The sequence below is a fragment of the Pinus tabuliformis genome, chromosome 2_1 (genome assembly GCF_031772625.1).
Source record: "Pinus tabuliformis cultivar Carrire ecotype Pingquan chromosome 2_1, CPIR1, whole genome shotgun sequence".
Taxonomy (NCBI): Eukaryota; Viridiplantae; Streptophyta; class Pinopsida; order Pinales; family Pinaceae; genus Pinus; species Pinus tabuliformis.
Window position 1 is genome coordinate 957,600,920 of NC_142299.1, and position 25,178 is coordinate 957,626,097.

General features: G+C 39.7%; 1 protein-coding gene across 5 annotated transcripts in view; it reads left to right on the forward strand.

Moving 5' to 3' along the window:
- Positions 1-25,178, forward strand: part of TAFII59 (TATA BOX ASSOCIATED FACTOR II 59) — a 245,117-nt gene that overhangs the window by 60,805 nt on the left and 159,134 nt on the right. For all 5 annotated transcript variants that reach the window (XM_089403579.1, XM_089403577.1, XM_089403575.1 and 2 more), the window contains exon 4: positions 2,536-2,622. In XM_089403579.1, the coding sequence (XP_089259705.1) occupies positions 2,536-2,622 (87 nt within the window). The remainder of the gene's footprint in view (positions 1-2,535; positions 2,623-25,178) is intronic.

Below are 25,178 nucleotides of genomic sequence, written 5' to 3' on the forward strand. Positions count from 1 at the left end.
TGGCATGTTTGTAACTTTGTTGAACTCTTGAGTTTTAATATAAGATGAAGTTTGAAGTTGAACCTAGGGCACAAGAAGAATTGCAATTTAAAAAAATAAAAATAAAATTTACATACAACACATTGAATTTTTGACAAAAGAACTCCTCAGTGCAACAATAATGGAAAAAATGCACATTCAAGCCCAAGCGAAAATGATGCAAAAAAATAGAGCACAAGAAGAAATTAAACTTATAAATTTAAAAATCAAGTTTTTGCATTTTTGACCAAAATGAACCCTCTCCACTCTATGCCACAAAAATGAAAAAAAACACAATCAAATCCACTCAAAAATCATTGATAATCAATGACTTATAGAAACCCAAGCAAAAACAAAAAAAAGAACAAAAAAATGGCCAAATTTGGTGCCCATACTTGGAAACCACGCTTTGCTGAAGAAATTTGGTCCAAACTCGATTTTTTTCTTGCTTGGGATGCTAAAATCTTTCACTTTTCTCCTCCTTTACCCTTGTAGATGACTTTCTCTCCTCCTCAGCTTTCAAACTTGCCCATTGTCTGAAAAAAATGACAAAAAAACCAAAAACCGGCTCTTAAAACCCGCCGTTTCTGCCACTCACGATTTGTACTCCTCCTATGAAAAAATCACGATTTTTTGAAAATAAAAAAATTGCTGAAAAGATCGGCGATTAAATCGTTAGGGTATTTTCGCGATTTTCGCAACACTGGGAGGAAGTGCACATTTTTAGGGCTTTCTGGACCAGCCAGAAGTAGCCCAATTCCTTGCTTGGTTTTTTTGGGTTTGAGGTGTAGAGCCCGTGGTTAATTTCGCAGAATTTTCTGAGTAGTCGGAAGGGCCAAATTAGCAGTTCAGTTCCAGCAGTTGCAACAGTTCCTTCTGGTTGGACTTAGATCTTGTAGCAGAGCCATTTTCAGCACTTGGGTGCCCTCATCTCCACCTGGGTTTTTGCCTTGCTGTAGCAAGCCCAGGTTCATCTATCTCCATATATTTGTACTCCATCTTGTTCTATTAATAAAATGGCTCAACTTGGCGGAATTTCTAGTGTTTCATATTGTTGTTCATGCATGGGTTAAAATTTTGTGTTGCATGCTGGTATTTTCTTTTGTTATCACTGTTATTTCCTGTTAGGAATATTACAGATCACCAATGCTCTAGCATTCACCAGTTCAACAACTGGCATTTCACTTTGAGGGCCAGTCATTATGAGGTCCTCTTATGCCTTGTGGCAGATGGGAAGGGCCACCACTGACTGGGTAGGATATCAGACTGGAGCAACTGCTGAAAGGGCAGGCTAGTTACTGCAAAACCAGATTTTTCCTGCAAGCATATGCAAACCCTTTAATAGCTCCATATTTTCCTTAAAAATCATTAATTTCGTCTTTACTAAATAATGGTTCTGAAATATGTTACCCGATATTGCGATTTCTTCACATTTCTTTAACAGTATCATGCCAGTAAGAATGTGTCTCTCTATTAGCTTTTTCTGGTAATTGGAATTCTAATCAGGAGGCTTAAGTTCCTTTTAAAGTGCCTGCAAACAAATCCTAAGTAATGCTGAACCATATAAGTTTTTTAATTGCCTTTAATCTTGATATTGGATGTGGGGTCAGAGCAGCGAGCTGTTGGATCCTGATTTTTATAGAAGAGGTACACATTGTCATGTACGAACGACAGGCAGATGAATGTTCATGTAATTATAGAATTTCTTATGATAGTAAATTTCTTCTCACTAAGAAGTTTGCTCCCTTGTTTGAAGAGCTCAAAAGTAGAATACCATATACAGCTTATATGGAATAGTTGTGTATTTATCTCAAACAAAACACACTTTTTTTTTCTATGTGGTTCACGGACCCCAGATATCGGTGACTGCGACGTCCATGGAATATTTGTACCAGGCAGATCCACCCGAAGGGATCACTTCCTACCAACCACGGAGCCTTCCTTGAGAGTGTCGAGAGGATTAAAGCCGTGACCTCTGAATAGCAAAGGTGCTATTAACGACGGGACTCGACCAATTGAGCTAACCCTCAGGGCTCAAACAAAACACGTCTTGTATATGGTGACCTGTGAGTTTGGTGATGCTGGTCCTTAGAAGCTTCAATTAATTGTACTCTATACCCATGATAATTTGATAATTTCTGTTGAACTTGAGCAGATCTAAATTGCATTCTGATGAATGTTGACTTTATTTGTTTCATCTGATATATTACCCATTATAGACATTTGTCTGTATTTAATGTTGCAACGAAGTGTTTTGGCAAGCATCTTCACTCATCTCCTTCATTACAGTCTAATTAGAGTTTGGAAGCTAGGAGATGCACTTTAATAAGAAAATTTTGGAAAAGTTAGACAAGAAGCTCCCTGTTAATGCGTCTGTACTAAATAATGATTCTGAAATATGTGATCCCTGTTGTGATTTGACACATAATAATATCACGTCTGTAAGAATGTGTCTCTCTAGTATCTTTTTCCTGTGATTTGAGTTCTAACATGGTTTGACTTTTGCGAATATGACAGGAGGCAATCAAATGCATGCGACACTCAAAGCGGACTACATTGACTACTGAGGATGTGAATAGTGCACTTAGACTTCGAAATGTGGAGGTTATTATTTATGCCCTTAATTCTTGGATGTTTCTTTTTCTTTTGGACGTGCTCATGTGGTTTCATTGGCAATATTTCCTTCTAATAATTCTTAATTCCAAGTTACGAAATTTGAATTTTTTGCTGTCATCTTTAAATTTATTTCGTAGGTAAGTTACTAATATGGGATATCCAAAAGCATGACCTTTCTCCAATGTTGGAATTGTTTAAAAAGCAACTTAGAACTTGTTATACTGGATATGCAGGGAGGCTGGTTTATGCCATATCTCATACTAAATATGGATACATGCCAGATATGACCCCACATATGCATCATTTTTGGATACACTGTAGTTATATTTGAGATGGAAAACCAAACAACATGGCATATCTGTTGACAGTAAGATACAATAAAGATAAGATGAGATAACTTTTTAATGTTCTACAGGTGATCACAAATAGGTCAACGGGACTACTAAGTACAAAAGTATCAGTACCATGTGGGAACATCAAGACTACTCTTCTAAAGACCAAAAGTAGATATAAGATCTTGTTACCACTTGAAAATGCAAAATCCATTTCACGGTTCACCTTGTTTTGGTAGCATCAGGACACGTGCATGTTCGCAGCTTGAATTTGTCATCTCTTTCATATGATTTGAGTACGTTGATGTCTTTTCAGGAGTATTTCAATGTCAAGTTCACATGTTTGGAGGCAGGTTTGCACATGTGGCCAAGAATCACCTTCTAGGAGCCCATATCGACATATTTTCATGCATATTTAATCTTTGAGAATGCGTCTCATGTACTTCAAGGGAAAGTTACATATTTGGAGAAACATTTCTATATTGAATATTCCATGGCATGCGTGTTGAGGTCACCCTATGTTTGAGGAGTTGTTATAACAACTAATGGGTCATTGCTTGCATCCCCTTTTGGAGGAGCTTAATAGCTTTAATAAAAGGGTGTCCTAGCTCATGAGCATATATCTGTTGGTAGAGTGCCCATATTGTTGCTAGATCAGTGACAGTAGATGCAAAATGACTGGGGAATTTTATAATTGTGGTCATAACATAAATTCTGTTAAGAATTGAGGTAGTTATGGTGGTTGCAAATTCGGCACCTTAAAACCCTTGCTGCATTTTGATGAACTGTTTCAAGAACACCCTGCCTTTGTTGTTTGAGCTTTTTGGTTATTTGGGAAGCCTAATATTAGTGAATGCACATGGTGGAGAATGTCTTGCACATAGGGCTACGTTTTGCGTGTTTTGAGGATGTTTTAAATGGTATGTTTGCATGAGACAGACAAGTGGCAGGTCAAACTTTTACCCTTGGTTAAAAGAGGACATGTTACCTAAGAGGATGCCAAGTAGCATCGAGCACTCAGTCAAGTACTTGGTCTTGCATATCTTATTATTTTTGGGAGTGACTTTCCTTGAAAGGCTCCTAATCTTATATTTTAATATTATTCCTTGGAGGAAGGATTGATCTAAAGTATTAGAGAGATTTTCTCAATAATATTTTTTTGGTAAATTAGTTGGGGAGAGAAGTTATAAAAGCAGATGCACTCACTTACAAATCAAAAGTTCATGTGAGAGAATCTCCTCTGGAGGGTTAAGGGTGTTGTATATTTGCAGGTTATGGAGGGTGAAAAGCCTTGTTGAATTATGTTGTCTTACACTAGGGTATAATTTGTGTTAAAGCTAATGGCTACTGTACGAAATCTGTACATTTTTATTATTGGATATTTTACAGTTTTCTTGTGGGCTGTTTTGCTGTTAGAGGGTCGTATTGGAGAGGTATTCTTAACCTCTTCCTCCATGATGTAATCAATACCTTTAGTGAAGATTAAGGCTGTTTTTCACTCCCATTTAGATGACTGTTGCCGATCTCTTACTTTATTGATTGCATTATGTACTGGTTGGTTTTGAGCGGTAGGCTTTTCAATGAACTTATTTTATAGTTTCTTGTATCAACATGGTTGATTCGATTGGTAACACTATGTGTACATTGCTTGCTGATTTCTCTTTGCATTTTAAGCTTCTTCACTGAGTATTGCTTTCTCTCCATTTGCCCAATAAATAAGGCCATTGGTCTTGCTTTTATTCTCGTGCTTTCATTTTAAAGAAAATCATTCAACACAAATCACTAATTTAATACCTGGATCTGTGCTAATAGGGAGATTTGTGATTTGATCTTATGGAAAACCCTTCTGTGCCAGAGGAGAGTGTTGAGAAACCAAAATGCTAGTAGATTAGGGTTGATTTCTCTTAATTTGATAATTACTTATAAATGTTTGTTGGCTTCTTATTAAATTTATATTCCCTTCATCAAGCAATTGCCAAAAATGTACAAAACATGAGGATCAAAAAGAGACACAGGACCCAAGAAATTAGGCTCCAAGCTAGGGCAAGACTCCACAAGGGGGGAAAACCCAAGAAATCCTCTTCTTATAGAATCAGATCAAAGTAAAATATCCAAGACGCAAGACCAAGACCCATGTCAACCCTTCTCCAATTCATCATCAACAAGTCATAGTCAACAGAAGTCAACGGTGGTCACATCTCTGAAATCTGGTCATCTCCTGACATTTCGGCCCCTGAAAATTTGGGCCTAGAGTAGCACAGAATCTGCCTCAGGAAAACTTGCACATGTGAACAGAACTATGGCATAAATCAGCTCGTCTTCTTTCTCCTTTGACTTCGACTGGTTTTCTGCTTCATCTTGCACAAAAATCAATGTGAATGAGTGAGTGAATGGTTGAGGTTGAACTGCCTTGTATTTATACATGTCTAGGAGGTCGAATAGCTGCCTCTTTAGGCTGACTTGACCAAGGAGGGCCGACTTGGTCTTGTGGATGACATTTTGACTCTTTGACTCAAATAAAATAATTTTTCCTTTTTCTTACAACAAGTCCAAATGGGACTTTGACTCAATTACATTTCTTTGATTCATAATAAATTTTCTTTTGACTCAATTGACCCTATAAACATGAAGAACATGCTTTGACTAAAATAGAATAATAATAATGAATATAATGAATACATCAATAGTACATTTGAATTACATTATGAAGACTGACACTAGTTACATTTCCAACACTCCCTCTTAACTAGGGCAAGGTTACTTGGGAGCGGGAGCAGAAGCGGGGAGCGGCAACGGAAGTGTGAGCAGGAAGCAATGTTTTCAAACACTCTCGGTCTGGGAGTGAATTTTTATATAATATATATTTTGATGCATACATATTAACAAAAGCATGTAGAATGATGAATTAGATATAAAAAACGTAAAAACATGGATTGAACCATATAACATCAATCATCTAGAAGTTATAATCCTCATCAACCACGTCCACAAGTTAGTAACATACAACATGTCGAGTCTCATGATTCATCAATCTTAAAGTTTCAAGCTTTCAAAATTAGATATATAACATTTATCATCATTGATCACTAAAATTTTACTTTTAACCATTACCATTACCAAGTAACCAAACTATAACAAAAAATATCTAACATGAAATGAAATGTTTCAACTTTCAATTTTCATGAAGCATCATATTCATAATTCATTACCATTAAGTTATAATTGCCAACTTCAAACTTCAAACTTAAATTGTCATATATTGTTTACAAAAAATATCATAATAAATATGAAAGAGTCAACAATTATAAAAACTACTAGAAACTAGAAAAGGAAAGTAAATTTATTATCTACTGCTTCTTCCTGCTGCCATGAAAAATGTCTAATTTCTGAGAAGGTTGTGATGGGTCTACTACTAGTGGGAATCTCCTCCTGCATAGTGGGACGACCAAAACCATAAGCCACATGCCCTCCATGTGAGGATGTAGATGGAGGTAGCGACAACAAAGGCAAAGATGTTGGAACTCGAGCACTGCCACTGGATGGTGGGGGTGGCATGGCTGGTGTTGCTTCATCATCATTTCCTTGAAGTTCTGTTTGCAATTCTTCTAGATGTAGAGCACCATCCTCCAAATTATCTTCCTTTGGGTTGTTGTCCCAAGTTTTATATGATGTATCCTCACGAGCTCGATCACAATAATGACTCAACAACCTCAAGTTGTAGCTTTCTGTCTGATTTTCATTGAGTTTGTTTCTTCTCACATTATGGATGAAGCTGTAGGTGCTCCAACACCTTTTTGCCAAAGAAGTATTTACAAACTGTGAGAGCACCTTTTTTTTGCCAAATTTGGCAAAAGTCCCTGCCCGCCATGTTGATGAATCAAGGGTTAATATGTATATTGTGATTCTTATTGACTTGATCACAATTTGTGAAGCAATTTTACAATTATCTTAGCTGGATCTTCTTCTTATTATTAGAGTGTGCATTTCATCAAACTGCTACCATAAACATAAAGACAAGAATACAGATGTTGGCTCTCTGCTAGGGCCAAAGCCTCTCTCTTAGAGAGGAAAACCCTTTGGTAAGTTATCTTATTGATCAATGCCAAACCCTAGACCCTTGACTAGGATGTCCTCCAAGCACACGTCAAGTCCTTCCTCTTTTCTGCACTTTGTTCTCCGACACTCAGTCTTCCTTCTTTCAGCACTTTGCTCCCCAACACTTTGACCTTAGACCTTGCTTATGTGAGCTTCTAGATGAGATGTTCCTTCTTCAATTCTTGGTGATGTCCTTTGCTTATGGAGACAACCTTTTTCTTGCTCCAACAAAATACTTCTTGAGATATGTATGCAAACTGATATGACTGTACAACAGCCCTAAATTCTCGTATGTGTGATAGGTTAGCTTGTAGTTTAGGCTGTTTTTATCTTTGCTTGAGAGGGGGACTTCTTCGCTTGAGTGAGCGGCCTTGTAGGCCTAAGATCTAGCCTAAACAAAGATGGATACTTGACTTTTATGTTACTGCTGTTATATCCACATACAATCCTCCTTTTTCTTCGTATGTGTGACTGTTTCTAGCCCCAGAAACAGTCCAAAATTTCACTCTTGTTCCCTTCTTCTTTGCTGCACTTGGAGACCCTTAGACTTTCCTTGGTGGTACCCTTTACTCGTCCTCTATCTCGCTGATTTCAGAGATGATTATCTTCTATGTTGAGGAGGTCTAATGGCTCCTTATATAGGAGTCTGTCTCCTTCTTTTGAGCCAACTTGAGGCCGACATGAAGACTTGAGGCTGACTTGTCTATTTCTTCACCATTTTGCTGCTTGAAGGCTTTCATTGCAAGGAGATGACTTTGACTTTGCTTGGAGGTATTCCTTTTGACTCTAATACAATTATATACATGGTGTAACATGCCCTTAAGGTCTTCAACATTTTCTTTTGACTCCTTGACTCACCTATAGCACTTAACATGTGCTAGACCTATTTCAATGAGCAAGAAACTCATTGACATATATTATAAAAATAATATTTCTTTTCTTGAATAAGTACAAATATCAAAAGTACATTTATGAAGACCGAACCTAGTTACATTTCCTTCAACACGCCATATGCATCCCACCATGTGATAGCATCAAATTTGTCCCTATCTTCCATTGCATGCAAAGATCCAAACACTCCAATGCTAGTGAAGTATCTGCCTAATTCAAGATGCAGATTAGCACACTCCTCCCTGTCAGGTACCAACTTGTCTAATGCTTCCATATATCCATGTTGTACATCTGGATCTGTATGGGGTTTGGCATTAACACCATCCCCAGGTGCAGGTTTGTAAAGTTTTGTAGATGTTCTATGCTAAGAGCAATTTCACTTTTCTCACAGCAATCATACAAGTAGATAAGCAAAATGCAGATAGAACATATAAGTAGATCTTACAGAAGACAAATCAGAAACAAGAAGAATGTATGTGTTCGTTTCGGCGGTCAACAGGATGCTTCAACCAGCAAAGTCTCCTTTGGTCAGCCAGCCCAGCATGTGTCACAACAACCCTCCAACCAGTAGATGAGTCAACCCAAGTCAGTTCTACAAAAGTCAACGCTGGTCAAACTTCTGCGAAACCCTAGCAGCAGAAACCCTAGCAGCAGAAAAATCCTCTTTGTCCTTCCCACGTGTGGCTGAAATTCGTCCTCCAGGTAGCTTGTACTTAAGGATGAGAGAGGAAGATGTGAATTTGTTTTTATTCCAATTCTCTCCAACTTTTCCTGTATATATATCCATCAATGAGGGTGTGTGACACATCTGTTGGGCATGTGAGCCTACATTACAAAACTGGCTGACCTTGCACATATAATTTATTAAGAATAATAAATTCAAAATATAAGTTCTGCTCATCGGATTAAGACTATTTTTATATGGATTTTACACCTCTCAAAAAGAGGAATCCAACAAAAATATTAGCCTCTTAATCTGAGCATCAGAACATGGAGTTTGGACCTAGTTGTCCAAATTTAACACTCCCTCTCAACTAGGGAGAACTCCATCTATTAGTGCAATTAACATCGTGAGTCATCCCGCCGAAACTTGCTTTGCTGGCTTCTTTATATCAGAACAGATGTGGGTCAGTCACAAAGACATCATTCCCCGACTGACATAATCAGTCCAGAGGTCCCAGACCTCACAAATCTTGATCCCAGATCAAGTGGTTGGACCATGCCATCCTAGATAGAGAGTACGGCAATCTCTGATGCGTCCATCAGTCTTTGCTAATAGTCTCTAGCTTTTCCACACCTCATTGGCCAAATGAGAGGTACTTCCCATGAGCCCTGAACTCAATGGGTAGGATGCATACGGGGCACAAATTAAATGAGTGGCGAACCAGCTCAATAATCACAAGGGTGGGGCAGAAGCATTATGAGTGCTTATAGCTTCGAGAAGCTATCCCCAAAGCCCCCCAGAGCTCCCAGAGCTCATCGTCCAACAGGACCCACATCATAGGGTCTTTCCACGACACCAAGACTCTCACGGAAGGTTAGGAACTTGACCTTCCCCAGGGGCTTAGTGAGAATATCCGCGACCTGCTCATCAGTTCCTATATATCGAGCCTTACGGCGCCTCGCAGTACCATATCCCAGATAAAGTGGTACCTGATATCAATATGCTTGGATCGGTCGTGGAACACAGGATTCTCAGTCATACGAATCCCACTCTGATTATCACAGAGTATTACAGTGGTATCTAGCACATGTTGGAACAGCTCACTAAAGAGCTTCCTCAACCAAACTGCTTCACAACAGGCCATACTAGCAGCAATGTATTCGGCCTCTGCGGTGCTCAAAGCCACCGACTTCTGCTTCCTGCTCATCCATGAGATCGAAGCAGAACCAAGATTGAAACAACATCCAGATGTGCTCTTACGATCCACCACACTGCCAGCCCAATCAGCATCAGTATATCCCGGAGTATCACACTCCCGGCAGTGTATCTCAGCCCATGGTTTATCGTGCCCCGAAGATATCTCCAAAAGATTCTTGGCACCAACCCAGTGAAAATGATGAGGCTCAACCATCTGTTGACTCAAAGTATTCACTGCAAAACATATGTCCGAACGGGTGTTCACTAAGAACATCAAAGCTCCTATGAGTTGACGATACTCAGTAGGATTGGCCAAGATAGGCCCTACAGCGCTGCCACTCAACTTCTTAAAGTTGAGTTCCATTGGAGTCGACACGGACTTACAGTCCACCATCCCAAATCTTTCCAGAAGCTTCACAATATACTTTCCTTGAGAAAGGAAAATCTCTCCAGGTCTCTGCCAGACCTTCAGGCCTAGGAAATAGTGCATCAGTCCTAGGTCTTTCATCTCGAACTCAGCAGCAAGCTCCCTCTTACATTGATGAATGAGAGGGTCATCACCTGTCAGGAAGAGGTCGTCCACATACATCACTAGAATGAGAGGCTTTCCTTCCACAACCTTAAAGTAAAGGTTTGGATCAGCATAGCTTCGAGTGAAGCCCAGCTTCATCAAGTAACTATCCATCCTCTCATACCAAGCTCTGGGTGCTTGCTTTAACCCATAGAGGGCTTTCTTCAACCTGCAGACATAAGTGTCTTGATCTTGAACTTCAAATCCCAGAGGTTGTTCTACATACACCTCTTCCTTTATTGCACCATGCAGAAAAGCGGTCTTGACATCCATCTGATGAAGACTCCATCCTTGCGTAGCAGCAAGGGCTATGATGGATCGGATGGTGGTATATCGAGCCACAGGTGCAAATATATCGTCATAGTCAATTCCTTCCTTTTGAGAGAAGCCACGGGCAACAAATCTTGCCTTAAACTTTTCAGCACTCCCATCAGATCCATGTTTAATCTTGTAGAGCCATTTAGCGGTGACAACAGATTTGTCCTTCGGTCTCGGGACCACATCCCAGACATCATTCTTCATAATAGCCTCATATTCTTCATGCATAGCATCCTTCCAGACTTGATGCTTGATGGCTTCCTCAAAAGATCCAGGTTCAGATTGTATAATAGTACTCATGGCAGCTAGATACCCTTGGTATCTACACAGCTTCTTGCTTTCTCGGAATGTTCCCCTTGGGGCAGCATGACCCTCAGCATCTTCGAGGGTGTCCCTGAGCCATGATGGCCTCTTTCCTAGAGAAGGGGAAGGATCAATAGGGTCCATTGGCCCTTCAACATCAGGCATAGTCTCATCCTGGGGTTCTTCCAGATTTCCAGGTCTTTCTTCATGGTTTTCTTCAGATCTAGGAAGATCTATTACTTTCTTCAGGGAAGCATCTTCGTCAAAAGTGACATCATGGCTTATCTCTACTTCCCTTTGACTAGGTACATAGACTCTATATGCCTTTAGAAGTCTCACTGTAGCCCACAAACATTCCTTTCTTCCCAGTAGCATCCAGCTTACTTCTCTTTTCTTTCGGCTCATGAAAATAGACAGGACATCCAAAAATTCTAAAATGTGAGACATCAGGTATCTTACCAGAGAAAACCTCTTCGGGAGTTTTGGAGTCCAAAGCGGAATGAGGGCATCGGTTTTGAATGTACACAGCAGTATTTGCAGCTTCTTCCCACAGAAACTTTGGAAGACCCTGGTCACATAGCATGGCACGAGCAACTTCCACAATAGTCCTATTCTTGCGTTCAACAACACCATTCTGCTCAGGAGTATATGCAGTGGTAGTCTTTCTCTTAATGCCAGCTTCTCTGCAAAAGTGTTTGAACTCATTTGACTCATATTCAGTGCCATTGTCAGTCCTCAAAATCTTGATCTTCTTTCCGGTCATATTTTCCACCAAGGCTTTGAAGGTACGGAACCACATGAAAGCCTCATCCTTCTTTTTCAAGAAGTATATCCAGGTTTTGCGAGAGAAGTCATCAGTAAATGTCATATAGTAAGAACATCCCCCCAGGGATGTTACAGGCAACATACCAGAAAGATCAGAATGGACCAGTTGCAATATCTCAGATGTCTTTGTGACACTTGAGGGGGAAAGGTCCCCTTGTATGTTTTCCTTCAGCACAGCCCTTACATACACCTTTATGATTATTTCCAAAATCAGGCATCCCTGTCACCACCACAATCGCTGAACGGATATGTCGGACCCGACAACCAGCTTGTTACGTCCTCCTTTTCCGCGGCTGCACAATGCCCATGTACAACAGCGTATCAACGTCTTCAGCTGCTGTCTGCGTCCTGCTAATCCACCGAGATCCTTTCTGCAAACCTCCGTGCTATGCATACATATAGAACTGTCCACGTGTAGTAATCTGCCAGCGCATACATACATAAACCCGTATGCATATATATGCCTGTCTCCGCGTGCTATTCACTCCCACGTCCCAGCGTACAAACGTATATACACCCGTGTGTATATTTCACTGTCCACGCGTCAGGCTTTTAACAACCACTGCTTACTGACCACGCGTCCATATCAAAAACCGGGCAGCTCACTGCATCTGCGTTTTTCACCCACGTAATGTTTCAACCCGACAGTCATCCATATAAATAACCCTGCGTCTGTCCGAGACTCCAACGCTGCGCTTCTATATGTTGTCCGAGTCTACAATTGTAATATACAAACCTGCACATACATACGATCCACGTGTCTACCTGTCGGTAGACCTGCGCAATGCCTTCGTTAATTTTCTCAACGCTCCAACTTGTATATCTGTCCTCGCGTTGATTCATAAACCTGCAATGCTTTATTTCCTGCGGTCCACGTGACAGTCTTCGATTCTGTCCACGTGACTTCGATATGTTACTTATAGTTCGTTGTCCATATATAGTTCCTGCGTTGCTCCTTCAACGCACTGCATATATATATGTTCAGCCCGCGTCTATACGTATCTGTCCACGCGTCGTCCTCTACTTCGATGTATCAGCATACGCATATTCCATCTGTGTTTATAATCTCTGTCAACCGTGTTTATAACCTGTCCCAATCGTGACCTCAAAACAGCCCTCAGCCGAGGCTACAGAACAGTCCTTGATAGTCTTCGATCGTGGTAAATATCAGTCCACAAACGAGACCATAAACTGTCCGCATCCGTCCTCAACCGAGTCCATAACCAGATCAAAACTGAGGATATATAACACACAGGTCGAACTGAAATATGCACAGTCTTTTACACGGCGTGTGCTGGCTTCTTCAAGGTAGGAGCGTGCTCCGCCTGCGCACAGAATCTCCTCCTCTTAAGCCCTGCGTAAACCCGAGTCTGAATCTTCCTCAACCGAATCTCCTTTCCACATAATTGGCCACCGAAGCATGCGAAGTTCTTTCAGGCTTAATGCGCACAAGATAGGCGCATTCTCCAAGCCTTATTCGCACTCCTCGAAGGAGAGATATTGAGCGAATAATCGATGATGATTGCTATAGATAGAGTTTGTCTTCACCTCAGCTCTGATACCATGTAAAGTTTTGTAGATGTTCTATGCTAAGAGCAATTTCACTTTTCTCACAGCAATCATACAAGTAGATAAGCAAAATGCAGATAGAACATATAAGTAGATCTTACAGAAGACAAATCAGAAACAAGAAGAATGTATGTGTTCGTTTCGGCGGTCAACAGGATGCTTCAACCAGCAAAGTCTCCTTTGGTCAGCCAGCCCAGCATGTGTCACAACAACCCTCCAACCAGTAGATGAGTCAACCCAAGTCAGTTCTACAAAAGTCAACGCTGGTCAAACTTCTGCGAAACCCTAGCAGCAGAAACCCTAGCAGCAGAAAAATCCTCTTTGTCCTTCCCACGTGTGGCTGAAATTCGTCCTCCAGGTAGCTCGTACTTAAGGAAGATGTGAGTTTGTTTTTATTCCAATTCTCTCCAACTTTTCCTGTATATATATCCATCAATGAGGGTGTGTGACACATCTGTTGGGCATGTGAGCCTACATTACAAAACTGGCTGACCTTGCACATATAATTTATTAAGAATAATAAATTCAAAATATAAGTTCTGCTCATCGGATTAAGACTATTTTTATATGGATTTTACACCTCTCAGAAAGAGGAATCCAACAAAAATGTTAGCCTCTTAATCTAAGCATCAGAACATGGAGTTTGGACCTAGTTGTCCAAATTTAACAAGGTTTTCCCAACCAAGATAGAGAGTAGTATTTTGGCATAAGGATATATGCCAAGGCACGTAGTGGAACATTAAGTTTATTCCACCGTGCACATACACATTTGTGAATACTATCATACAAGCTGGGATCTTTTTCCTTAACAATATCTTTTATTTGTCCCAACATGTTATCCATTTGCTCATACACCTCCCCAATCACTGGTGCATCTGTATCTGCAAAACAAATCATGTTATAAATGGGCTTGGTGAATTGCAAAAATTCCCTCACACGTGCCCAAAACCGTAGTTTTAAAACCAAGTGGTCCGAATCAGATTTGGCCTAGTCAACTGAGCCAGACCCCTGCCCTGGTCGACTCTGTCAAAAAACTGGTCTGTTACCGAACCGGCTGAGCTAGACACCGACTAGACCGAGCACGTCTTAAACTGGTTGGGTTGGTCTGCGGGAAAAAAAGGGCAGAAAGACAGACTTGAAATTGATTTATTATTATTATTATTATTTCGTAATGCCTCTACCCCTCTCCTAAGCCTATAAAAGTGACCCAACCCCCTCACATTTCCTCACAGCTATCTCATTACATTTGTGTGAGCATTTGTGAGGAGTGCTTCTACTTCTACAGTTGCAGTTGGAGATCTTCATGAATAGGAGGAGCCATGGGTTTCCCCATCTGACACTGATTTAGAGTATAAGCTAGATGATGTTGGCTTTTCTAGCAGTAGTGACTAGTGATGTTTTGTTGTAGAGGCCATTTAGAGCCTCTTTAGTTATGTGTTTTTGTTCTGATCTCTATATATTACATGTATTGTGTAGTGCACTAGATGCTATTTTGATATAATAGATATATTCATGAGCATACTTTCATCATATGTTGTCTTTTCTTTATATTCTAATGCTTTGAGTTGGGAAACATGAATGAAAATATTTAAAAATATGTTTTTTCATTAAAAAATAAATATTTAATGTAAATTTTACAAAGACCGAGTCATTGAAATCAACTAGGCCGAGTCGATACTGAGTCGTAGTTGACCCTTTGTTGGTTCCGAATTCGAGTCAGAGTTTTAAAACAATGCCCAAAATAGACCATCAAGAGTAGTGTCCTCCACCTGTTCAAAACCTTGCTTGTTAATTAGGGTTGGAGCCCTGTCCTTTAATACCTGCCAGTGTTAACTTGATACCATGCTAGCCAATGACTCTCTTACCTTCAAAAGGCGCTTGAAGGTGAGGTAATAGCCAACATATCTAGTCTTCACAATATTCAACAATTCCAAACTTGAGTGACTGCGGAAAATCCCATGGGTATTGCTATGATTTGTAATAAATTTTATCATTTTTTGCCTCTCTTGTACAAATCACCAATCCATTTGTATTGAGGGTTTTTGTTCTTAATAATATCATGCATCAAAAGGTTCATTGTGTGAACCAAACACCCAGACCAAAATATGTTCTTAATAATTGCTCCTGCTGCCTTACAATTAGAAGCATTATCAGTGATGACTTGGATGACATTGTATGGGCTAATACGTTCAATTGTTTGAAGTAATGGTTCTGCAATGCTGATGGCGGTCTTGAACTTTTCTGAGTAATCGTAGAGTGAAAGGAAGATTGCACCACCTGTAGACATGGTGTAATGATCCTTAATGGGAATACAAGTGATAACAAGCAAATAATAGATGCAACAAATTACAAAAACGAAATATTCAGCAAAAACCCATATAAAAGTTGCAAATGGAGAACTTTTGAGCCATTTTATTATATTTATGCAAGTCAAATACAATAGATGATGGAATGGTGCACCTGGGCTTGTCTAAAATGACAAGAAGGACCAAAGCCAGGTAGGAAAATGGCTGAGCTGAAGGCTGCCCAGCTGCTGCACCAATCTGCACTACGCTGCCCAGAAACCACTGCTTTGCTGAAGTTCAAATGGCTGGAAGGTGCACTGAAACTGCCCAGAAATTTATATGCTTTTAACCCTGGACTCTTTGGCCAAAACCCAAGAAAACGCAGAAATAGTTTAGCTCGATTTGGACTTCCCAAAATCAACCTCCAAAGGTACTATTCAATCCCCAACAATTCTACACTATCTGCTGCAAAGATACGACTTAAAACCCCACCTTCGGTGCTCAGAAAATTATGAAACTTTATATTTGGGATCCTTGTCAAAAACCCAGAAAAACCCAGAAAGGATTTTGGCTGGTTTAGACTTTTGATTTTCGACCCCCTTGGAGCCTCACCTCAGCTCTAGTTGCCAATTTCGACTTGCTGGAAACTGCTTGTAAATCCACCTGAAAACTTCTCCAAAATGTTGAGTTCACCCGTGCTATCCAATCCCTGACTCCCCGGATGATCTCTTGGCCCAACTCAGCTGCTCCCAAGTACCACGAAAATCTGTTGTGTGGCCTCTGTGTTGTCCCCCAGCCCAACAGTTTGAATTGCTGGAATGTTGGCTCAGCTGGCTATAAAACCCAGCAAGAACGCTGGTCTAATGTTGCTACCTCATCTCCCCAACTCCTAGACAAGCAATCAGATCTCTTCTTGCCTCAATCTCCCTCTGCGTGTTCCTGGCTGCCCATAAATATGCACTCCTTGCTCTGTGCTGTTGGTGGTGCTATGTCACTGCCTCAGAACTCCTGAAATCTTGTAGAACTGCCTCTCTAGGGCGGGCACGGATGGTCCCCTGATGATCCAAAATGGATCTAGAATAGACTTCTAAGTCTAAAAATCTTCCTCATAGAGGAAAATGAAAGTCAAAGGATGCTCTTGGAAATAGTCTCATTGCAGAGATCTCTTCATTTTGAACCTAGAGCAATTTGAATGGGCTAAAATGGATTTCGGATGAAGAAGTTATTGCAAAAAGAAGATTGCCCATTATCCCTTGAAAAGGGGGCAATTTCTTATATAAATGGGATTTAAGAGAAATAAAGGCTTTCTATGGAAATATCGCATCACAATGTTAAAAGGCGGAGCAACAGTCCTTAAGGATCCCCGAATCTCCGACATATCGCAATCGGAGGAAGGCTTTATGTGATATCGGAACCCCCGGGCCATTACAAATGCGATATGCCGATGAGCGATGTGCGATATCGGCGATCAGAGGAGCAAAGACACAATCCATTGGGCCTGTTGTCGCACAGATTGTCCAGGTAGCGCGACAACGCTCAGACCGGGGGCTGTCACCTTGATCCCCGATCTCTCCGTTTAAGCCGTCTCCCTATAGCAAGCTAAGGGGGGTAGAACCAATGGGATAAAGGAAGACCAACTGGGAATTGGCTGGCTTGGGAGACACAGCAGGGGGATACAAGCACTTGATCGCTTTTAGAATTTGATTAGATCTTTAAATGCTTAAGACCAGTGCCTTATGGAGTTAATGAAAACCAAACAATTAATTAGCTGCCGCTACTTATGAAGTAATTCAATGATTGCTTGAAAAAATTTACAAAATATCCAACATGTAATGACCATTATATAATCCAAGCAATGATTGATATTTTCACCCGATGCGAGATATTCAATAGATGCACAAAGCCCTAGCAATTAAATTTCAAAGGATTAAAATTTATTACTCAACCATGAAATTCAAATGCTAACCAATTCATAAAACGATTCATCACTTTCATACAGCTAATCTTCAAACAAAACTTAAGCGCATTTAACCATATAAAAATGACAAATATTAATCCCACAACAGAAAAAAGACATCAAAAGGAATTTTCAATTTTTAATTAGTCTTTTTTCAAAATTTTTAATTTTTAATCTTTTTAAATATAAACTAAATTCTACAATAAAACAAGACTAGATAAAAACCTAAGGATTAAACCTTTTATGCTTTTGGGATTTTTATTTTTATTTTTTATGATTTTAAAATTCTAAATTTAAAACTAAGATAAAACTAAAATCTAATAAAATTCAAATCTAATCTAAACTTAATGAAAATGAGATTTAAAAGAAACACTAAATATATACAAACGAAATGAAATTTAAAACTAAAAGAAAATTTATTAAAATCTAAATGAAATCGAAATATTAACAAAAAATTTAAATTCTAAACTATATAAAGTCAAATCCAAATCTAATTTAAAAAAAAAATTAAATGAAACAGAACTTTTTAAAAAAAATTCTAAAGTTCTAAACTATAAGAAAGACAAAATCAATTCTAATTAAAATTTAAATGAAAACTATAGGCATAACCCTAACCTAAACTAACGCATATATAGAAAACTAAAAGAAATGTGAATTTATTTACTGATTATATGAACGCAGGTTTGCTGGACGGGAGCGTGGAGATGGTTCGACGGAACGGAGAAGCTATGAAGGGACGGCTGCTACGTGAGGGATCCTGGCACTGCATGAGAGATCAAGGGCTGCGGTGGATGCAGGTTTTAGCGTGGAAGAAATGAAACGTGGGCAGCAACAGGTGAATGGCAGCATTGCAGTAAAGGAGAAGGAGCTGCGTGGGTGTGGATGGTGACTTGAGGACGACGGGGATGGGCAGCGTGCTGGTGATGACTGCGTGGGGATTTCTTTGCAGGTGCCACGTGAGGGTGAGGAGTGTGACGCAGAATGAGAGGGACGTGAGGCTGAGTGGATTTGATGCTCGGGTGAAGACGCAGAGGGATTGGCAATGGTGGAAGCGTTTTTGAGGATGTAGATCGATGATAGCGATGAGGAACAGGTGGGCAGCACGCTGGTTAGGGCAACATTGAAGGATGGCATCACGTAGAGGACAGGGTATGGGAGCCACAGGGAAAATCGGATTGCTCACGGAAAAATTTGAATTTTTCGTTGTAATAAAAATGAAACCTTAGGCAACAACAGAAGAAACTGAAAATGCAAGTAGCAAACTAGTGTCCTAGAAACCCTTGAAGAAATTTTCTGGAAAATTTTAATAGAAATTTTGAATCGTGCTGCTTCAGATTTGTCAATTTAACCCTTATAAAAATTTGCCGGATTTTCAAACCCTTGAACAACAGAAACGTGCACTTGCAAAAAGGTGGTTCTAAAGCAAATATTCCTGCTAGAGCTGAGCCTGAGGCCAGATCTTACCCTCCAGGGCCTAGATCTGGCTTCAGACAAAATGTTTTCTTCCGACCTGCTACCTGCAATAACGAAGACAGAACACCCAAAAATAAAATGTGCAAGAAACAAAACTAAAAATCCTAAAACCAGCTAAGTAATTACAGTATTCACAGTTTAAAGGCTCTAAATAGTTAGATTTGTCAGTATGCCACAGAAATATTTTCAGAATTTAAATTTAACGTGAGATGCTTCAGAAAACCCTTCATGCATTCTCAAGAAAAATTCAAATGATAGGCCCGGGATCAAAACTGGCTGGGCTCTTCAGAAAATGCAAGCTGGGAGTTCGCTGGTTCAACCGAGAACTTCCCAAACGCCTGATAATCTCAAAAAAAGGATTTCCTGCACAGCTTAATTCAACCATTAACAAAGAGGGAGAAAACGATACTAAAATCCAGATCTAATGGAGATACCTGCCATCATATTCAGAAATTTAACTACCATTCAAACCCTAGCGATTAAACAAGATACCTGTGTTTAAAATCACTCTTCATAAAGCTATCATCAATGGCTGAAATTAAAAATCATGCACAAAAATAAAACATCTTATAGATTTTCCGGAAGAGTAACACCAGCAAGATTTCAACCCCAAAGTCTTTCTTTATTGCACAAAAAAATGACTACAAGAGAGCTTTCTTTAGCACAAGACTCACAAATCGAATGATCTCAAATGACCCCTCACACGCTATTTAAAGGAAAACTTCCCAACGGCTAGTTCGAGTGATCCATGTCAAAGGGATCTCGACCGTCAATGAGGATCAAAATCTCTTTTAATATCATCCGTTGAAATTTTAAATGCATTTTAATATATTAAAAATTAAAATTTTGCATTTATTTCCTCAAAACTTTGACTTATTATTATTTTATTTTATTTTTAAAATTTATTTATTTATTTTGTTTTATTTTATTTTTAACTTTTTAATTTTATTATTTTTTATATTTTTTATTATTTTTATTGGACCATCGAACATAGCCTTTGGTAAAATCACCTAGGACCTAGGACTTATGAGGGGATAAAACATTTTCTAACCCTCAAGACACTTTACATCATGATTTTTTTACATTTTTATATCTCAAGGGGGGAAAGCCTATTTGACATAGACCCTCATAGACCACCCAACTCTGCAACACAAATATAATCTAGCAGATCAAGCAATTTGTAATAACCTAACCAAATAGTTAGGATTGTTTCCAAATTACTTTTACATAAACTTGACCTAGCACACTAGGATTCCCCTAAGATTCTAATGACAAAATCCATTCCGGCTTTGGGGTTAGGCTGAAGGAAAACTCTGCCGACCATGGTTCGGTGAGGCAAAAAAACCTTCCGGAACGTAGATCATCATTAGAAGATTAGGTTTACCTAAGCAAATACATACATGACATAGATCTGCTAAGATTATTTACAATTTACACATGCAGACTAGGTTTACAACATAACATGATCGAGCTGATGATGACAGTCGAATGGCACGGACATATCGATCAAGCGCTATCCCTTTTGCGAAAAAGGGGGTGTACTGCTATGGGTAGTTGACACGTAGTGGTCAACATCTGGCTCTACTTGGGGACACGTTGCTGCATTGTAGGAATGTGAGAATCCAGAATCTGCATCCACGCAACACACAACAAAACATAAGTAGCGTCCATCCAAAAATCATCATATAACATTAAGCACAGGAAAGATATAAGCTCTTCATTTATTAACTATCTAGTAACATGAAAAGTAAATCTAATCCTAAAACAGAAATGAAAATGCTGAAAAAACAAGGAGTAGGGTTAGAAATACAAAGGATGCCCCATGGCATCAGATGTGTTCAATATAGTGTATACTGAGCATTTGCCTGTGTTCAGGCAAATCTGTCGATTGCTTCTCGGATGTGCCATGTCCAATTCTGCATATGGTAGGACTTTTTTCTATCCGAAAATCAAGTTGCTCTCGGCCATCTGATGGATCAAATCTTTTTCTCATTCTCTTTCTCTTGCGCTTTTTCTTCGTGGCAGGCTGTATCACTGGTGATGCGGAACATTCTGCTTCAAAACTCTCAGATGAAGTATGTAAGATATGCATGACATGTCTTTCTTCATTTTGCATCTGATCTTTATCGTTTTTAATTTTATCTGGATCACCTTCAATTAACCACTTTTCAATTGAACCAATGACCTCCTCATAATAAGATGGAGCTTGTTGCAGCAAATAAGGAGGCTTCTGATTTGTTGATGTTTCCTAGTTTCTTTCATCCTCTGATTGCCGTTGAAATTTCTGTACGACTAAACGCTCCTTGATGCGTTTTTCATCAGTTTTCCTGTGTATTGCGTTATGTGTTCGAATGCGGGATTTTTGCGGGAGGAAGGCCAAACGACCGAGTTTCTTGCCCGCCGGTTCCTTTCCAATTGCAAACTGATTCTTGCAATGAAATAGTTGGGTTCTTCAATGATGAAGGATTGTAGCTGCTGTGTATTAAAAACACAGAGAACACAATTGAGAAGGATTCGCGCAGACGCCGAGAGATAACACAGAGAGGCAAAGTTATGCTCAGGAGAAGCGCAGAGAAGCCCAAGAGGCTCAGAGATGCTTGAAATCCGAGTGTAAGCCCAGAGGAGGCAGTCTGCGGAGTCGTAGTGACTCAGAAGCAGAGATTCGCTTGGAGGTCAAGCGAAACCAGAAGCTCGTGAGAGCAAGAGTTGAGAGCCAAGAGCCAGAGCCGAGAGCCAGAGCCAGAGCCGGAGCCAGAGCAAGAGCCGAGAGCGAGAGCGAGAGCCGAGAGCGAGAGCGAGAGCCTAGAGCCAGAGCCAAGAGCCGAGAGCCAGAGAGCCAAACGGCTAGGGATGAAAATGGTATTCTAAACCCATAGGTTTAGTTGTAAACCAATGGAGTTGAGTGTGGAACTTGTAAAAGAAGTTTACCATAATCCCAGAGAGCCTAGTTGAGTTGACTAGAGCTCACAGAGACGTAGCCCAAGATATCAGGTTGAACACCTAATTAAATTTGCTGTCCTATGTGATTGCTTATTGCTGCATTGCATTTATTGTTATATGCTACATATCAGTTTTAAGCAAATAAACTTAAAGCAAATAAACAGTTAAAGACAAACACAAGCATACACCTATTTCAAGTTCCTTTAATTTCGCAAATGGTTAATCATAAGCATAGATCTTGGGAATATATAAGCTTTGGAGTGGGAGAGGCTCTTGTAAGCATGACAAGAAGCCTTTAGTGCTCCATTTCCAGATCAGGTGGTATCGGAGCCAAAGGTTGATTAACCCCACCTTCAAAGAAGGTGATATCAAAGCTGGTTATACCAGAGCAAGTTGTATCATAAAGCAGGTTGTATCATGATACAAATGGTATTAGATCAAAATGTTTGATTGACAGAGCAATCTATATGCTTGTTTGACTTGAAAGGTGTTCAAACAGTAGCAAGGATTTTGCTGTTTGATTATTTGTAAACTGACTGTTGTTTGAGTTTGCAGAGGTGACGAGAAAGCTACTGATAGCTAAGTCGAGGTGAGGACAAGAAGGAAGAAGGGCTGAAGGCATTCTTCTTATCCCAAAGGACCTCGAAACAATCCTTGAAGCACAAGAGGTTTGTTGCAAAAGGTTGCTTGAATAAGCTCTTTGTTAATCTTGTTTGAAGTTCTTTTGTTCATTCTGATAATGACAACTTCTACAAGTGAGTCCTCAAATTCTTCTTTCTTCACAAGATTCTTTGATGAAGACATGAAACAAGACTTGTTCACCATGATGGATATGGTGAGAGAAATGTATGAGGATGGAAGGAAGAGCATCATACTTCGGGAGCAGTTGAATTCCATGAAGGAAGAGAATCAGTTGCTTTCTGACAAATTGTAGGAAATGGAGAGACAACTTCATATTGCAAATATGAACCTGAAAAGGATGCATGAGTTGGAGACATAACTCTTTTTTGCCAAAGAAGCCTTAGTCAAGTATCAGCTTGAAGAAGAGGTAAATAATTTCTGTTTGTCTTCAAATTCCTCTAAGAATGTTTATATTGGTTCTTTTGAAAAACATACCAGAGGCATAGGTTTCTAAGTTAATGTCCAAGATGGGCTATGAAGGAAAGGGCTTGCGCAAACATGCACAAGGTATTATTGAGCCAATAATAGTTGAGGAAAGGCCTAAGTATTTGGGTCTTGGCTATGGACAAGCTTACGGAGAAAGTTCCAAAGTTGCCATGAAGACCATTGAAATAGTTCCAAGAAGGAGTTTCATTGCAGGTCTTCTACCTCAAGAGTGTAAAGATTGTATTCTTGGGGAATGTAATAGTGTGAAGCATACTTTGCAGAGAGAAGGTGTATATCAGCATACACCTGAACCAGAGAGTTGTGGAAACTCTGAAACCATTGAAGGGGTTGATGGTGTTCCAAAGGGAGCTACTTCTTCATTCAATTCACCTCCTCATGAAGGCAATAAAGGTGAAAAAGAAAGGTATAAATCTGGTTCTAATCATATTCCTTTTGATTATGTAAAGCATGATAAATTTCCATATAAGTATGGGAAAAGAATTGCATGTTCCTTTTGTGGTTTGGATAACCATAATGTTTCTAGATGTTGGAAGAGAATGGCCACATACAGGAAACTTTTGAAGGAAAGGAAGCAAGAAGCCAAGGGTCCATTGGATAAGGCAAATCATGCTGTCAAGAAGATGCACGTGTTGCACTTACTGCCATAAGCAAGGACACATTGCTGAAAAGTGTTGGACTCTGAATCCAACAATGCTTCCACGAAACTTGAAGAAGGTGGAAAGAGAAAATGGCAGGAATGGAAAGGAAGATTCCATGAATGATGTGTTTCAAGATGATTCACATGTTGATGCTGATGTGTAGACAAAGGTAGCAACTTTGAAATGGATTGGTAAGAAATGGTTAGAGTTCTTATCCAATTAAGGTTGCATGTCTTTTGAAGATGCATTATATCAAGTCACATCTATTTGCATTTCTTTGTTAATGAGATGCAAGTTGCAGGGTTTTACCAAGAAGGTGAATGGAAAAGTTGAGTAGACAGACTCACTTATTGCTGCAACATTATATTCATTTCAGCTTCAAAAGTACAGTGTGCTTAAGTGAAAGTTGAAGGATGAAATGCATGCATAAGCATGATGTGCATGAACACAGAGATGTTGATGATTTCCTTGTATTTGAACCAATGTTTTAAAATTCAGCTGATTCGAAACGGAAACGACCGAGTTGATCCGTTTCAATGCAAAAAAAAGTGACCTGGTTGAGAAAACGGTACGGGAGGCTGAGTTAGCGATGACTCGGCCAACTCGGCCGTTTCCGTAATAACTCGGTCGAGTCATTACCTACGGCCCTTAACCCCATTAAAACTGCGATTTGTCATATTTTTTTTAAAATTTTCAAGTGTTTGTTGATTGGTGGGGACTCCAATGTGTTTTATGAATTAGTTAAATGCTATTTGGGGTCCATTTCCCCCTCCCAAACCCTATTTAACACACTCAAATGCTCTCATTCTCTCACAACCATCTCATGCATTTGAGTGAGAACTTCATTGAGAGTTAGTGAGCAGTTCTTGAGTTTGTTTTTGGAGCAGCAGTGAGGAGTCTTGGGCAAGCATTGTAGCTGGAGTGAGGAGCTTCTTGGGCAGCCATTTGGAGCAGCATTGAGGAGTTGATTCTTGGAGCAAGCTTGAGGAGGCAGTTTGTGCCTGGAGGTATTTTTTTCACCTCTACAAATCTGTTTTTGCTTATTAAATTTTAGGTGCATATCTAGAAAGCCTAGAGAGTGTTTTTTGTGAAAGAAATGAACATTGAATCAATGTTTTTTTTTTCCTTCTTGTTTTGTTTATCTTCATTTTCAGATTGCTTGCTTTCATTTCCTAGTCAAAAAATGGCACCTAGAGCGAGAGATCCTGCTTGGGCATATGCTGAAATGGTTGATAGTGAAATGCATTGCAAATTTTGCCATGGGAAAATTAAGGAAGGTCCTGGGGGCATTAATAGACTGAAACAACACTTGGCGGGGATTAGAGGCCAAATTACTCCATGTGCCTCACTAGAAATTG